At 34.8% G+C, this 15,820-nt stretch overlaps 3 protein-coding genes across 4 annotated transcripts in view; 1 reads left to right on the forward strand and 2 right to left on the reverse strand.

Moving 5' to 3' along the window:
- The window catches only part of LOC123865147 (focal adhesion kinase 1), a 176,093-nt gene extending 174,364 nt beyond the window's left edge, over positions 1 to 1,729 (reverse strand). The window contains exon 1 of the mRNA XM_045906001.1: positions 1,602 to 1,729. The gene's annotated coding sequence lies outside the window, so the exon portion shown is untranslated. The remainder of the gene's footprint in view (positions 1 to 1,601) is intronic.
- Positions 1,730 to 2,225: 496 nt separating this feature from the next.
- Positions 2,226 to 8,925, forward strand: LOC123865160 (peroxisomal membrane protein PEX13). Its single transcript, XM_045906028.1, has 5 exons — positions 2,226 to 2,906; positions 3,910 to 4,046; positions 4,292 to 4,428; positions 6,587 to 6,752; positions 7,810 to 8,925. Exons 1-5 carry the CDS (start codon positions 2,545 to 2,547, stop codon positions 8,178 to 8,180), a joined length of 1,173 nt encoding a protein of 390 aa, XP_045761984.1. The 5' UTR covers positions 2,226 to 2,544; the 3' UTR covers positions 8,181 to 8,925.
- Positions 8,926 to 11,486: 2,561 nt separating this feature from the next.
- LOC123865169 (40S ribosomal protein S7) lies at positions 11,487 to 15,398 on the reverse strand. 2 transcript variants are annotated; one of them, XM_045906043.1, is made up of 5 exons: positions 15,294 to 15,398; positions 14,762 to 14,923; positions 13,358 to 13,542; positions 12,540 to 12,687; positions 11,487 to 11,602 (listed from the first exon to the last, which is right to left on the reverse strand). In XM_045906043.1, the coding sequence occupies exons 2-5, from the start codon at positions 14,921 to 14,923 to the stop codon at positions 11,525 to 11,527; spliced, it is 573 nt and encodes a 190-aa protein (XP_045761999.1). In that variant the 5' UTR covers positions 15,294 to 15,398; the 3' UTR covers positions 11,487 to 11,524. The 2 variants fall into 2 exon arrangements, with proteins under 2 accessions (XP_045761999.1, XP_045762000.1); XM_045906044.1 differs by having other exon boundaries at positions 15,170 to 15,312.
- Positions 15,399 to 15,820: the final 422 nt, after the last annotated feature.

The raw sequence follows: 15,820 nt of genomic DNA on the forward strand, positions 1-15,820 counted from the left end.
TATAAGATGTACCATACAAAATGACAGTTACTGTGAGCGCTGATTTGAATCAGTTTTGATCCCTGTTCACTTTGGCTGAAATCTATGAAGCATACTTTGACATTGCTCAGGCTCAAGTTTCAGTTAAAATTAAGACAGATTTATAACAGCAATATATTGCTGTCACGTTTTAACAGTGTCTTAAGAATTTTTTTCAACATCAAATTCATAATCTAAATAGATTTCGACATTTGATTATCATTTATTATCACCTTGTTATATAATTTATTGTTTACACTATTTCAAGCAGTTCAAGACAGTTAACCGAAATCTACTTTAATTTTTAATTCTGTATTATGGTTAAGACAAAATAATGTAGTTGTAACTTGGATGGGTACAACTGACCAATATTTTATTACGTATTTACACCTTTATGTACCTGTATCTACAAATAAATGAAATAGAAATTAAGCATGAGCAAAGTCATGTGTACTTCTTCTTCTTGTTCTTATCACACGCAATGTGCAGTCCGCACAACATGTTACTTTTACTACTTTTTAGGTTTTAGGTTTAGGTTTTAGGTTTACTACCTACTAACCTTTTAAAATATCATTGTATTTAAATCTTTTGTACTAGCCTTTTATTAACGTTTATACTATGTATCTTTTTAGCTATAAACAATTATATTTTTGTAAATATTTTATGTATAAAAGTTGTAGGTTAGTCGAATAAAATAAAAATAAAAAAAATAAAAAATTTTCTTCTTCCACTTACTTCTGTCACATTATGACACATTACACAAATACTTTTACACAGATATAGTCTTTTACACAATCCATCCATCTTTTTTTGTTCTTTCTCTCTTCTTCTTTCCTTCCACTTGCAAATTAACATTCTTTTAGTGACATGATTTTCTTCCCTTTGGATTACATGCCCATACCTTGTATTATGGCTAATTCTGTTGTATACCATTCTGCAGGGAGCATTATGGCAATTAGCAATATATTTCAACCTGTCATTTTAATTTAGAGATTATTTATAACAAAATTACTTAGTTACTTTAAATAAAAATATATTTTAAAGTTATTAATACTTAACTTCTATCAAGATAATACGACTAGACTTCAGAAGCCTTATTTGAGCGCATAGTTTAAAAACAAAGAAGTTACTGTCTGCCTTCCTCGGTTTTATCTTCAGATTTCTTATCTCAAATGTTAAAACTGTCAATTATTATGGTAAGTACCAAAGAAACCTTGGGGATTTTAATAACGCAGACTAAGGAATAATATATTGACTAGGTACGTGAGTATTTGTGATTCTAATGTAGCAAGAAATAAAATTATTTTGATGACTATATCAATTTCTTCCTGTCAGCAATTAGGAAACCGGTCATAGAAAGCTGCCGAGTTTTTACTATTTTAGATTTTAAACTTATCAAATTTAAGAGATAACGTAGTCTAGGTAGAACTAAGCAGTGGATAAGACAATAAAAATTATGCTTTGAAGTGAAATAATCATACAAAATTCAATCTTAAAAGTCTTGGTAAAGAAGACATTCAGAACAACAAGTTTTATATAATTAAATATATTATTACATGGATAATCTTTATGTAATTACATACCTTTTGTAACAGTCAATTTGCTTTGTCTTCTGTTACAGGAAACTATTGATAACACTTTCCAATTTTACGATAATAACAACAAACATAAAATTGAAACAATAATCGAAACTATTGACACGATTGACACCCATAAGAGACCATAGACAAAAAATGCTCTATATAGGCTTAATAAGACTAGGTACCTATATAGGTGTGGTGGTGTGTCTAAGGTCTAAACACATATATCTATGGTCTAAACTAAATCTCTATAAGGTGGAAGCGACGGGCCTGCCCGCGAAATTCAAATTTAATTGGGTTTTTCCTATGGGTTTTTCGCAATTTGTCAACTAATAAGACAGACAACGTAGGCTTATGGTATTTTAATTGCAACAATGGCATTATTATTCTCACAGGTTTATATAAAAATCTTTACTTGAAAGGGTCCAGTTTAAGAAATTAATTCTAGTATCAACTAATTTGTGAGAATAGTCGATATAGAATTAATTTCCCGATATATAATTAATTTCAGGACCCTTTGCTAATCTTTGTGCCTTTAAAAAGCCAGACGAGAGAGAAATCATAAATTAGAGAATGTGTCAATGTCATGATGATTGATATTGTTGACATTTGTCGAATTTGTCAAAAAGTTGGTCAAAACTATGATCAAATCATCAAAAATAGTCAAAAAAGCGTAGCCGTAGCCGTCGACTCGGTTGGTTTCGATTTCGTTTACTTCCCAATAATTAATACAACGAGATATTTTATAATTTACGTTATAGATATATATAATAGTCGCATGTACAGTTACTTTTCTCTAAAAGCAAAGTTTTCCTGTTACGAAGTGACATTGTGTAACCCCAGAATGACTGTGTAAATGAAGTTGGTCTTGGCAATAAATGGTGAACTTTTTACACGAAAAGATTAGATAAAAACAAGTGTATTGGTTTATTTAGAAACAAGTAATATGAGTGAGCCAGTGAAAATATTTGACGTGAACTCTAACCACAGCTTATCAAATGCTGGCGTAATGGCTTCAGGAGATGTGCCTTCGTTCAGAAATCCTATACCTAGTGCATCTGGTATTAATAATGGTTTAGGACCACCTATGTTACCACCACGGCCCGATATAACGATGCAACCAAGTTATGGGATGAATAATGGGATGTCTTATGGTGGTATGGGAGGATATGGTGGGATGGGTTATGGGGGGATGGGATATGGAGGGTACAGTGGGTATGGTATGGGAGGGATGGGAATGGGGATGGGGATGAGTCCGTTTGGAGGATACAACAGATATGGCCCAATGCACGGAGATATTGAAAACAGGTAAAGTAATTTTGTATTTACCTATGATTCATGCTGTGAGGATACAATTTATTATGTAGTGGGTTTTACTTTGAATTTCCTTATTATGTTATTGTTACCACATTAATTAAATAGAAGCAGTAAGTTTTAGGTTGCTATTGTCCACAGGAGCCTTATTGATATCTGGAATGAAAAATATCCTATATCCTCTACTAAGTAGCAATTGAGTTTTAATTTCAAACCTCTTGAAACATGTTGAGGTTGTTGAAAAAGTTATTTCTATAAGCTTGAGGCATAAAGTACTTCATTAAAATGTTCCAGTAACACTTACAGCTAACTTAAATAAAGGGGAAAAAAGTAACTGTTAACTTTCTTGTAGGGTCTTCTCAACAGAATCTACTTTCTGAAGCAATGATAGAGTGACATGTCATAAGTGCCATAAATTATTTACCTACATGAATTAAATCTGACTACCTATACTTACAAAGTGTCTTCATTCCAACTGTTGCATGTATCTACCTCTGCAGGTTGATTCCGTAAAATCTGCATCAATCATTATTACAATCACAACTGCTGTGATTGGCTGAATTTATGTATTCTTGCCCAATGATGCACAATAGCCAATAGTGAGCGAGCATCAACCAATCAGAAGTGATTGCAATTGTGATGTTGTAGCTGTCATTCTATATTCAAGCCTCTGGTTCTCAATGCGCTTTCTACTTATAAGAACCATGTGAAGTAACCATAAATCAAATATGTTTCAAGAACTAAACTGAAGTGACAATGGGTGGAACACAAATTTGGAAGAACTTATAGAATTTAAGGTATTTAGGTCCTAAGTTGCTGAATGGCAGTGTCACACTGGAATGTGCAGCGTTGACAGACCTCCAACTAGATGAACAGATGATATGAAGTTGGTCACAGGGAGTTACTGAATCTAGAAGTCTTTACAAGAGACCTATGATGTGGACATCTGTTAGTTGAGGACAACTATTCTAATATATATTTAAATTTCTAATTTCAGATTTATTCAGATGGCAGAAGAGAACTCAAGACCAGCATTTGACTCCATACAGAGTGTAGTGAATGCAGTGGGCAGTGTGGCAATGATGCTTGAGAGCACCTTCTTTGCCCTGACTAGTTCATTTAGAGCTATTTTAGGTAAGTAGGAATGTAAGGAGGATATGCATACTTCTCCTACATTTTTTTAAATTGTGAGATAGGCTTGAGGACAATCATACCTGAGAGACAGCAAAGATGAGGTCTTGGTTGGTGTGTCCTTGCCTAGAAGTGTTGGCTACTTACCATCTTATCAAAAGAATTTTATTGAAATTAACTGTGTACAGGTATTTTTTTTATATTTAAGAACCTGTGAAAAGAAATTAAATAATGTTTAATTTTTTCAGGTGTAGCAGAAAATTTTGGACGTTTGAGATCGTTATTTGCACAGTTCTGGTCTACTTTCGCAGTGGTACGCAGCTTGAACTGGCTTGTGAGAAAACTGCTTGTTTTGCTAGGAATTAGAACAGAATGTGAATTCAAGGTAAGTTAATCTTGGGGCAGTTTTATCCTATACTAGCTGATACCCGCGACTTCGTTCGCGTGGATGTAATAATATAATAATAATAATATAGCCTTTATTTACTGAAACATTGTAGCAATCATTACATTTTATGTTAATAAGTACTAACTTTTCCATCTTAAGTATATAAAATGTAGTACATAAACAAGACTTATCCTATTAATAATACTAATTTACATTTATATTTTTTTTTATACATCACTAGTTTTTTTTTTAATTACTAATTTTCTTATTATATATTTACATTTTTGAATGATTATTATTACTATTTCATATTACTACGATTACTACTTGTTTTCATATTTTAATAGGTAAGTTTCTTTTTCTCCTTTCACATATCGTTTCAGTACGCCCATTTTGGACGAAGGCCTCCTCCAGTCATTTCCATATTTCTCTGTCTTTGTTTGCATAATTTTTACTAACTTTTCTTACATTCATACTCAATATATAGAAATAATAATACTAATGTTATGAAATAATAGGAATAGGAAATTTTTAGTATATACTCTTTGTTGTGTTTCTTTTTACGATCGACTTACTTTTTTTTTGTTATGTAGGTATTTTATTATAATTCATACTTGTATTATCCAATCTAAAAACTCTTATGACTGGAGGGTACTGGTCTAGCTCTCCCACGATGACCAGCCGGGTTGGGAGACTGTTTTTCTTAAAAGTTTTTCTTTTTATTGCTTGTTATGTAAATTGCGTGGATGTAGGATTTTTTAAATTCCCGTGGGAACTCTTTGATTTAGCCTATGTGCTAATCCAGGGTATAATCTATCTCCATTCTAAATTTCAGCCCAATCCGTTCAGTAGTTTTTGCGTGAAGGAGTAACAAACACACACACGCACACACACACACGCACACACACACACACACACATGCACGCACGCACGCACGCACGCACGCACGCACGCACGCACGCACACACACACACACACACACACACACACACACACACAAACAGACAAACTTTCGTAACAACTAGATCTATAAGCATGTAGAGATTTATATACCTGCTCATTTTTTTGATACCAGTACATATTATGCTGATTACATATTTTTATTTGATTGAAGTAGGCACTTGTACAAGTAGGTAGGTAGGTATCAATTTCATGGACCAAATTACCATAATGTTAAAATCCATTGTTTATATTCCTACTAGACTTAATTATAATTTGAACAACCAGCAAGTAAAATTCAAAGGGTTATTGACAGCCCACCGGAAAAATCTAGACTATAGTTCGATATCGAACCAGGGTCCTAGATACCCAGAGTAGCCTTGTAGACTCAGTCAAAACATTCAATTTTAGTTTCTTTGTGATATGAATTCTGTATTAAATATTATCAAATTGATATAATATATAAAAATAAATATACATACTTACTTATCTTGAAGTTGTTTGGAGATAATTTGCATAACAAATGAATCTGACAAACAGTTCTTATCATGAACTATGTTACAATACAATAATAATAATATGTGATGTATTTTAATATAGAGTAATAAGGTTACATATTATTCTATGGCAAATTAGAATAAAGCTGAGATCGTAAACTTTGACTTGCTCAGACTTAAATTTCAGTTAAAACAAGACAGACTGATGTCAGTCAAATTTTTAAGACCGCGTAACTTTGAAACCGAATATTTTAACAGAAATATGGAAAACCACAGACATAGATATTAGTTTCTAGAATATGTCTGCAAAATTTCATGGACTTTGGTTGCTTAATATTCAAATGAAATTGGAACTACGATTGTATGAAACGATTGACAGAGAGAGCCCTCTTAAGTATGAGCGCTAAGTGCGTTATAGATCAACGAGATTTTCAGCTCATCTTGTTATTAATAATATGTAATCAATAACCAAGACTGACGGCACGACAGCTATCATCATCATCAACATCATGATCAACCCATCGCCGGCTCACTACAGAGCACTGGTCTCCTCTCAAAGTAAGAAGGGTTTGGCCATAGTGTACCACGCTGGCCAAGTGCAGATTATCCGACTTCACACACCTTTGGGAACATGATGAAGAACTCTGAGGCATGCAGGTTTCCTCACGACGTTTTCCTTCACACACACAGCTATAGTACAACTTAAATTCACTTTCCAGGCATGGGCCGAAGCAGTACAAGCCACTCAAGCTGGTTCCGCCAGTTCAGAACAAAAGGCGAAGGGTTCCAGCTGGCCCATACTTCTATTCTTTGGAGTCATCGCAGCCGCGCCTTATATTGTTTTGAAGATGTTGAATGGACTTTCTTCGAGTATACATGAAAGATGTGAGTATTTAAGATCAATGATGGGAGGCTTCGGCCGTGGCTAGATACCATCCTACGGGCAAAGCCGTATCACCAAGCAATTTAGCGTTCTGATACAATGCAGTTAAGAAATCAATGGAGTACGGGCTTAATGAAAGCTATGGTACCCCTTCACAGGAATTCCATTCTTGTGGTAGCATGGCTTTATTGCTAAAGAATTTCATCAAATAACCCTGCAAAGCATTAATGTGTAACAAAAATCTTTGATTTACAAAATTTTAAACTTACGATTATGTTATCTGTAATATGATTGTAAGCTTAAAATTTTGTAAATCGAAGATTTTCTTTCTTATCAAACCTAGTAGCAACTGACAACTTCACCAAAAGATAACACGAGATTTTTATCAGTCATTCGTGCGTATGCGATAAGCGTGTCAGGTCACGTATACATAAATATTATGTAATAGATAATGCCCGCAGCTTCGCCCGCGTGCATTTGAGTTTTTAAAAATCGTGTGGGAACTTTTGTTTTTCCAGGACAAAGTAGCCTATCCATAATCATCCGAACCCGTAATGCGGACCAAAGGGCCTAGCCGGATAAGCATAGCAAATCGGCCCCCAAATGACAACCTATTTCGAAACTTAGGTATCAATATCGCCTTCATATACGAACACGATTTATACAAGTTTCATCTCCCTACTCCGCTTGGACCTTGAGATACGAAAAAAAATGAGCGTGAATATGACTATATGAAGAATAATAGCCTGTTCAAACAGACAGACACACATAAATTTTAAAAAGTGTGATTCAGTTATGGTACAGTTCACATAACCATACGAGCTTAATATGATTTAGTTATTTCGAAATTACGGAAAAACACTTCAATTTTATTTCGGAAAATCAATGATTTCCCACAGGATTTTTAAAACACATATCCACGCGGACGAAATCGCGCTAGTAAATTCAATAAAAAAATGCAGGTGTTGAAACAATGTCTGATGAACCTTATACATTTTACCACTGTAACTACTGTTCTAGCAAAATCTGTAGTATCTAAATAACCTTTCTATTTCACAGTACAAGATCCATCAACCTGGCAAAACCCACTCCGTGCGGTCGCCCACCACGACTTCCAAGCGACATCTCCCCAAGAGATCAGCTTCAGCGTCAACCAGGTCCTCACCATCGCTCCACAACATCTTCAGGGTCACCTTTGGAACTCAGGGTGGTTGATGGCATCCACAGACAGACAGACAGCCGGTCTCGTTCCAGTCAACTATATAAAAGTTGTTAAACCTACTAACCAAATTGAAAATAGTGTAGCAAATACAAATGTCGTAAATAGTTTTTCAAATCCAAGTGCCTCAAACAGCAAACCTTCAGAGAGTGCGTCAGATCCAGCAGTTGAAGCTGAATTGGAGAAAATTTATAGTGGACAAGAACTTTGAAATGGGTACCGATTAACTATTTTTTGGAGTTGGCAATATTATTTTTTGCGACTTTTGCAATCTTCATGAATTTAACACACTGTGCTATAATTAATATAATCCTATCGTGATAGGACATGATAGGACTTACGTATTAGGTATAGATTATATTATAGAAGGTATCAGCATGAAACTAAATAGATGACCTTTTGGGAATTTGGGTCTTAAGGTACATTAAACAGGTCTAACCGCAAAATTCAAATTTAATTTGGTTTTTTGCAATTTGTTAACTAATACAACAAAGTAGGCGTGTGACATACTAGTAGCGCCAATGGCAGTATCATCTCCACAGGTTTATATAAAAATCTTTACTTGAAAGTTTTCAGTTACGTACGCAAGTATCGAAGCTCAACATGTCTCGAAATTTGTGCCTTTTAAATATAATTTGAATACTTTTAAGGCAAGAGTGAAAAGGCATCTAGGCAAGCGCACTCCAACCTAGACCTCTCATTGCTTTATTTCTCAGGCATGATTGTCATCAAGCGCAAGCAATTCTCACAATAAATAAAAAAAACTTGTATATTTCTATTGCACACTTACCACACTATTGGTCTCTCTCACATACACAGACAGCTTAAGGTGCAAGAGACGAGTCTGCCCGCGAAATTCAAATTTAATTCGGTTTTTCGCAATTCGTAAATCAATACGACAAAGTAGTCTTATGGCACAATTCCGACAATGGCAGTATCATCTTCACAGGATTACATAAAAATCTTTACTTGACAGTGTTCAGTTTAAGAAATTATTCAAAATAATGAGTTTGACATCAGTTACACACAAATTAATCGATACTATAGCTAATTTCAATAAAAGATTTTCAAGTAAAGATTTTTATATAAACCTGTGAGGATGATACTGCCATTGGCGCAATTAAAGTGCCATAAGCCTACTTTGACGTATTAATTTACAAATTGCGAAAAACCAAATTGAATTTCGCGGGCAGACCCGTCTCATGTCCCTTAATTCGCCAGTTGCAAGTGCCTCTGCATAGTGCAGACCCTATTTTAAGATAACTATCTCCATCTCTTTCTAGCATAGATAAACCATCACAGCAATTTAGTGATTTGCCAGATTCGAAAAATATGAGTAAAAGTATATACTTACTGCATTAGTCAATTAAGCATTTTTATAATTACATGTTGTATATGTATATACTTTAAAAAAAATAGGATTTAGGGAAATAACTCTTAATGGTTAAAAAACACTTTTCGCAATTACTTAATATGTATTAGATAGAATAATTTTACTTCAATGTGCAAGACTATGATCTTCAAAACATGCATAATAATAATGTAAAAAACATGTATTCCTAATATATCCTATTCCACTTGTTTTTATTTACAAAAAGATTGATAAAAATATGTTGTTGTGCATATTATGATTAAATGTAAAAATCTAGTTCTAGAATAGCTTTACGTAAAAGTAGGTAACAGGTAGGTATCTAACAATATTGGTCCTGGGTTAATTAGTAATCATTAATCACAAAATGATACTTCGTTCCCAAAAACTAAAGAAAAACGCTCTTTTATGAGTAGTGCACTATAAAAGTTTGTTTACTGAGACAAGTCAAATAAGCCCAAAGTCGGAGTTAGGCTGAGATCAGACCTACTTTGACTTCGTTTAGGCAGGTATGAAGAGCAATCTTGACTTTGTTCAGAGTTAAGACACTGTTAAAACGAGACTGTGTTATATTGTTGCATAAATCCGCCTCTTTTTAACTGAAAATAAATCTGAGCAAAGTAAAAGCACACTATAGACCTCAGCTTTAGCCTTTAGAGTAAAAAGGGACAGATTTATCTGTCTGACAATACTCTTTCACTTTAAGTAAAGCATGAGCAAAGTCTAAGGCTGAAATCTATAAAGCGCACTTTGACTTTGCTGACTTAAGATTGAGTTAAAACGAGACAGATTTATGTGAGAGATATAGCTCTGTCTCGTTTTAACTCTGTCTTAAATCAGCAAAGGCAGAGCGCGCTCTATAGATCTCACCCTAAGTACACTAGATTTAACCTCACTGGAATATGGTTCGGTTATAAACTATAATAGTATGGCTGAGACATACTTTTATACTACTATTTCTATGGAAAGGGCTGGGAAGCGTTACTACTTCCTCTGTTAAGAGCTTAAATCAATGTCTAACTCTAGTGCATGCAAAAGTAGTCCAATCTGAAGTTGCTATACAGCGGTTTGCGCAGGTCATACACTAAGACACAAGATCTGTTTAGTGCATTGCGCCGACATACGCCTCGTGTTCAGATTTCCAAATTCAGATTGGACTACCTACTTGAAAATCTGACAAAAGCAATCCGGTTTTTTTTAATTATAATATAGCTTATAGATTGTTTAGAAATGTATAGTAATGAGATTTTATTTGGTTTTATTGTTATTTTTTAATGCATTTATTGTTTCTCACTTTTCCTCTGATGTGAATATTTTATTATCTTTGACTTGTGAATCGACTGAATTTTTTTACAATAAAGGTCTGGAAACCAATATTTTTTTTGTTTTATTGTTTGAGGATAACTTTCACGGTAATTTAGCTACAGTTGGCAAAAAATATTAACTTTGACCTTGAACCTGCTCAGTGGGAGATTTGTCTGTTACTTCATAGACGAATTTTATTCTACGTTTATGGTTTATCGATAGCTATTTATGCGATAGTGTACTGCGCGCAAAACAAGTACCTAGTCAATTGAAATAGCAAAATAGTGGTTTGCGCAGGACAGAATAAACGATACAAAAGCTCATCTGAGATTTGTTTTCATAGAATGCACGTAGGTCATACGCCCCATGTTCAGAATTCAGATTGGCGTAGTATTTGGGGTGAAGGCTTACTTCGTTGTCTGTCAAGAAATGGGAATTGAAACTGATAGGGTATTTCCCGTTGACCTAAAATCATGAAATTTGGCAGGTAGCTAGTCTTATGGTACAAGTATAGCGGAAAAATCCAAAATCCGTAATTTGTGGTTAGATGACAAAAAAATTAATGGCGCTGTCCGTTTGCACATAATATGATCGATTGTCTTTTGTACGAAGTAGGACGGACTCGACGACAGTGAAGACGAAACCATTTGCCGCGCGATTGTTTCGTCAATCAACCATTACAAAAATAGTCGCGCACAGATACCCTCCTGGTTTACGCATAAAAACTCGGTATACTATTCAATCGTATTCACTTGCCTGTATGTTACGTATTCAGGGAGCGTTTGTAGGCACCAAGAAAACCCCCTTACCTTCAGTTGTCTTTCAAGAAATCAAACAAACATATTACGGTTTTTGTTTTATTGTAAAGTCATAGTCTAATTTTACAAGTAGGGTTCAGGGAACTCAAAGGTGACTTCGCGCCCCGTTAACTTCTTGTACACTGATTGGAAGGTGTCCACCTGTAAACAAACCAAAATTGGAAATTAGTCAACGGCAAGCTAATTACTTTTACCGTGAGCCACATCTTGTCAATGACACCACCGTCGGGGCGTCGTTTACAATTATTTTATGGTAACCACCAAATTATTAAGGTTCTACGTTAAATAAAAGAATAGGGTCTTGGACTGTAATAATAAAATGATGTGATGTTTTGTATAGAGGTAGTTTATGGGGCTAGAATTCATTATTAGAGAGAATAATTAAATGAAAATCATTTTTCGTCTTCTGTTTGTTAATATAATTAATTGTTAAATACCGAAAAACGCTGTACGAAAGGCGATCAATGATGTCACAAGATGATGAAAGACAAAATACATTTTTCAATTTTTTAACATAATAATAGATTAAATTCTGCAGGAAAATATTTTTATCAGCATTTTAGTAAACAATAGGCTGAAATACTTTTCACAAAACAGTCTGAACGGAGAGACAGACAGACACACAACAAAGTGATCTTATAAGAGTTCCGTTTTTCTTTTTGAGGTATGGAACCCTAAAATTGTTTATGGGTATGGGTTTACTGGTGTTAACTCAGTTGTGCACATCTCTAAACCAAATTGACAGATCTACAAAGATTAAAAAGGATAACAATAATTTTGACCTGTCGTTTTAGTTTAGAGATTGTGTGCAACAGAATTAGCCACATTGTTATGTAACAAAAACTTTAGGTGCAGCTTGAACAGATGCTAAACCTGTAATGCCATATAATCAGTATAATAAAGACATAAAAGCACTGCTCACAACTCTCAACAATAACAACTGTGCTTATTTGGTATTTCAGTAAATAAATTTTTACCATAATGGCTACCCTGGTTACAAAACCTGTGCACGCCACTGCATATAATGCAGGAGTTAAAAATATCAATTTGAACAGTGCCTAAAGTTTAATGTCATTACCTTGTGTTCAATAGTGGTCTGTTGGTTCTTGTCAAGGTGCACTTTGATGAGCTGTGAGCCGTCCAGTTTCACCCTGATGCGCTTGCCGACTATCTCTGCAGGGAACACCAGGTCCTCCAGAATAGCATCATACACTGACGTCAATGTTCTGGAAACAACAAAAAGATAATCATGATCAACCCATTGCCGGTCCACTACTGTGCAGGACTTTCCTCTTAGATTGAGAAGTCCGCCACACTGACCTGTACTGACCTGATGGATTGGCAGACTTCACACACTTCTAAGAACATTATGGAGAACTCGGTAGCAAGTTTCTTCATGATGTTTTCTATCACTATTAAAGCAAGTGATGTATAATTGCTTAAAACGCACATAACTCTGTAAAGTTCGAGATGTGTGCCCAGTGTCGCGTTTGTCATCCTTACTAATATTATAAATGCGAAATTGTGTCTGTCTGCTACCTTTTCACAGCCCAACAGTTTAACCGATTCTGATGAAATTTGGTACAGGGTCAGCTTACATTCCGGGCACGGACATAGGCTACTTTTTATCCTGTAAAATCAAAGAGTTCCCACGCGATTCCTAAGAACCCATCTGCTTAACCGATTTGTATGAAATTTGGTACAGAGGTAGCTTGCGTCCCTGTAATTGACATAGGCATTTCATCCCAGAAAATCAAACGGTTCCCACAGGATCTTTAAAAACCCACATCCACGCGGACGAAGTCGCGGGCTTCCTCTAGTTCAAAATAAGATTCTGCTCAGGTACAAAAATTTAATTTATAAAAGTACAGTCAAAGAAGTAAAACCAAAGTGTACCTAGATCTGGGCCTTTTCTGTTTGTTGGCGACGCGCGTCTTGTGGCTGGGCTTGGGCAGAATCTTGCGGTCTCCGATGAACACTACGTGCTTGCCGCTAAACTTCTTCTCCAGCTCACGGACCAGTCTAATTTGGATCTTCTGGAATGCCTTCAGCTTTGGCATCGGCACATAGATGATGATTGACTGGAAATTCATTTAATAAATCTTTAATAATCAATAAAGCATAAGGATTAGACTTGCAACGAATATTCGGTTACTATTCGGTATTCGGCCTATTCGGCTGCTTTTATTATATTTGGCCGAATACCGAATATCCACATATTATTCGGCCGAATACCGAATACTTAAATAATATATTTTGTCATAGAGAAATAATTGGTAAAATGAAAAATTAAAATCGATTGATTACGTATATATTCATATTTTCATTTCTGTTATAATCATTTAAGTAGTCATTGGTGCATAACAAAGGTACATAATCATCTTCTGAATTGGAATAATGGAGGATTCTATGTATTTGAATAATTATTGTGGTAATCAAAATTTAGAAGGGTAAGGTTCTCATTTCTTTTATAATCATTTATTAAGTAGTCATTGGTACATAAAACAGGTACATAATTTAATCCAATTTAATAAAAAAATCCAGCCGAATACTTTTGCCGAATATTTGGCTATTCGGTCAGGGGTCTCGCCGAATATTCGGTATTCGGTATACTGCCGAATATACTATTCGTTGCAAGTCTAATAAGGATTCATCTTGATTCGAAGTTTGAGTGATCACAGTAAAATGACATAGCTACTTGCATTGCAAAATCAGGAAATGGTGAACAACAATTACTTAATAAAAAAAATTAAATAGCCACCATGAAAATAAAAGTGTTATTTCTTGTATGTTGTACCTTTTGTGTGCGGTTCCAACTCAGAGTTGACCAATTTTTATTATTAGCTGAATTTAAACTATGCACTCATACTAACAGTGCTTTCTAGCCCTACAGGGTCATTTTTGGCCAAATGCCACCCAGAAATGAATGTGATCAATAATCATCATAATATTACTGAAGTTGTCTAACTAGCGCCACTGTATTGGAAAATAACGGATCTATATTTTACATTTTTAGACAAAATTTGTCCCAATCTGACAAGTGAACACATTTTCAATGTGGAGCATGTCAATTCATTTAATCTAACTTTTAAATTGACACTTTTACTATGTAAACAAACTACATTGAGTAAAATAAACTTCATCAATCATTATTTCATTTATCTCATCAATTCATCAGAAATTCTTCACATCAACCTTTGTAATTTGTATTGGTATAAATTATGATTACATTTTAAAGCTTCAGTTCTATATCTGTGTATGAAACGCATATTATACGCTCTAGTATATAGTTAACCTTACTTTTTTATTGTGGAGTTCAATTTCTTTAGCCTTTGTTATATACAACTCCCTCAGTTGAGCCTTCAGGTCGGAGTTTGTCTCCAACTCCACCAACGCCTGCGAGATCGACGTCTCGAAGGGATCAGGCTCCACAGCGCTCGCTTTGATAATCTTCGTACTCATCTGCGAACACACTCAATTTTTATAACTTGATCGTAATTTAGGTTAGAATCCAGCCACTTTTCTACGATTCATAACGAAGTATTTATACACCAAAACACTGATGCCCATATCACTTTAAACACGATTTTCATCAATTAACTCAAATATTGTCAGAAAACCCTCATTTTGCACACTTTCATCAATAAAAACAATGTTGGACACGGAGTATTATAATTTGTCACCAAAAAATATCATGGTGATCTTTACCGTAAAAAATTATTTCTGACGAAAATATGATTCTCAGGCAATTAATCTACGTTGCGGAGGTAATATTTGGCAACCAATACATCAAATTCGATATTTTTTAGAAAACATTCGTAAGAATAACCACCTTGAACACTGAGCGGGAGCAAAAGAGAATAGAGATACAAAATTAATAGACAAAGATAAAATGGGTAAATAGTGATTGTACATACTCTTTGGCAGATGTAGTTTAAGTTATTGGTCTGTGGTACAAAACCATAGAAAACGTAGAAAAAAAAATTACTGTATGTCAAAATAGCACTTTTACTGGCATTGGGGCTCTGGGTTCTAAGCCTTTTCAAATAGCAAACTTCATGTTGCCGTTTCATGCTCGTGGCAAACAATATTTAAGCACACATCGGCAAACACGACAGTGTACTTTTATGTTATGGTTTTTATAGTGTTTGGCGTTGGCCAAACACTATAAAAACCAAACCTTGGTTTGGCCCACGTTTGGCCATGGTTTGGCTTGCCGTCAAAAAACGCCCATCCACATGCTTGCCACTGCCAGTGCTTGTTGTTTGCCATAAGCGTGAAGCGGTACCACATATTATGATTTCTCGCTCACAAGAGAATATTCCATTATAATACTATTCCTTGATCGCTAGATCCATT

This window comes from Maniola jurtina, chromosome 5 (assembly GCF_905333055.1).
Source record: "Maniola jurtina chromosome 5, ilManJurt1.1, whole genome shotgun sequence".
Taxonomy (NCBI): Eukaryota; Metazoa; Arthropoda; class Insecta; order Lepidoptera; family Nymphalidae; genus Maniola; species Maniola jurtina.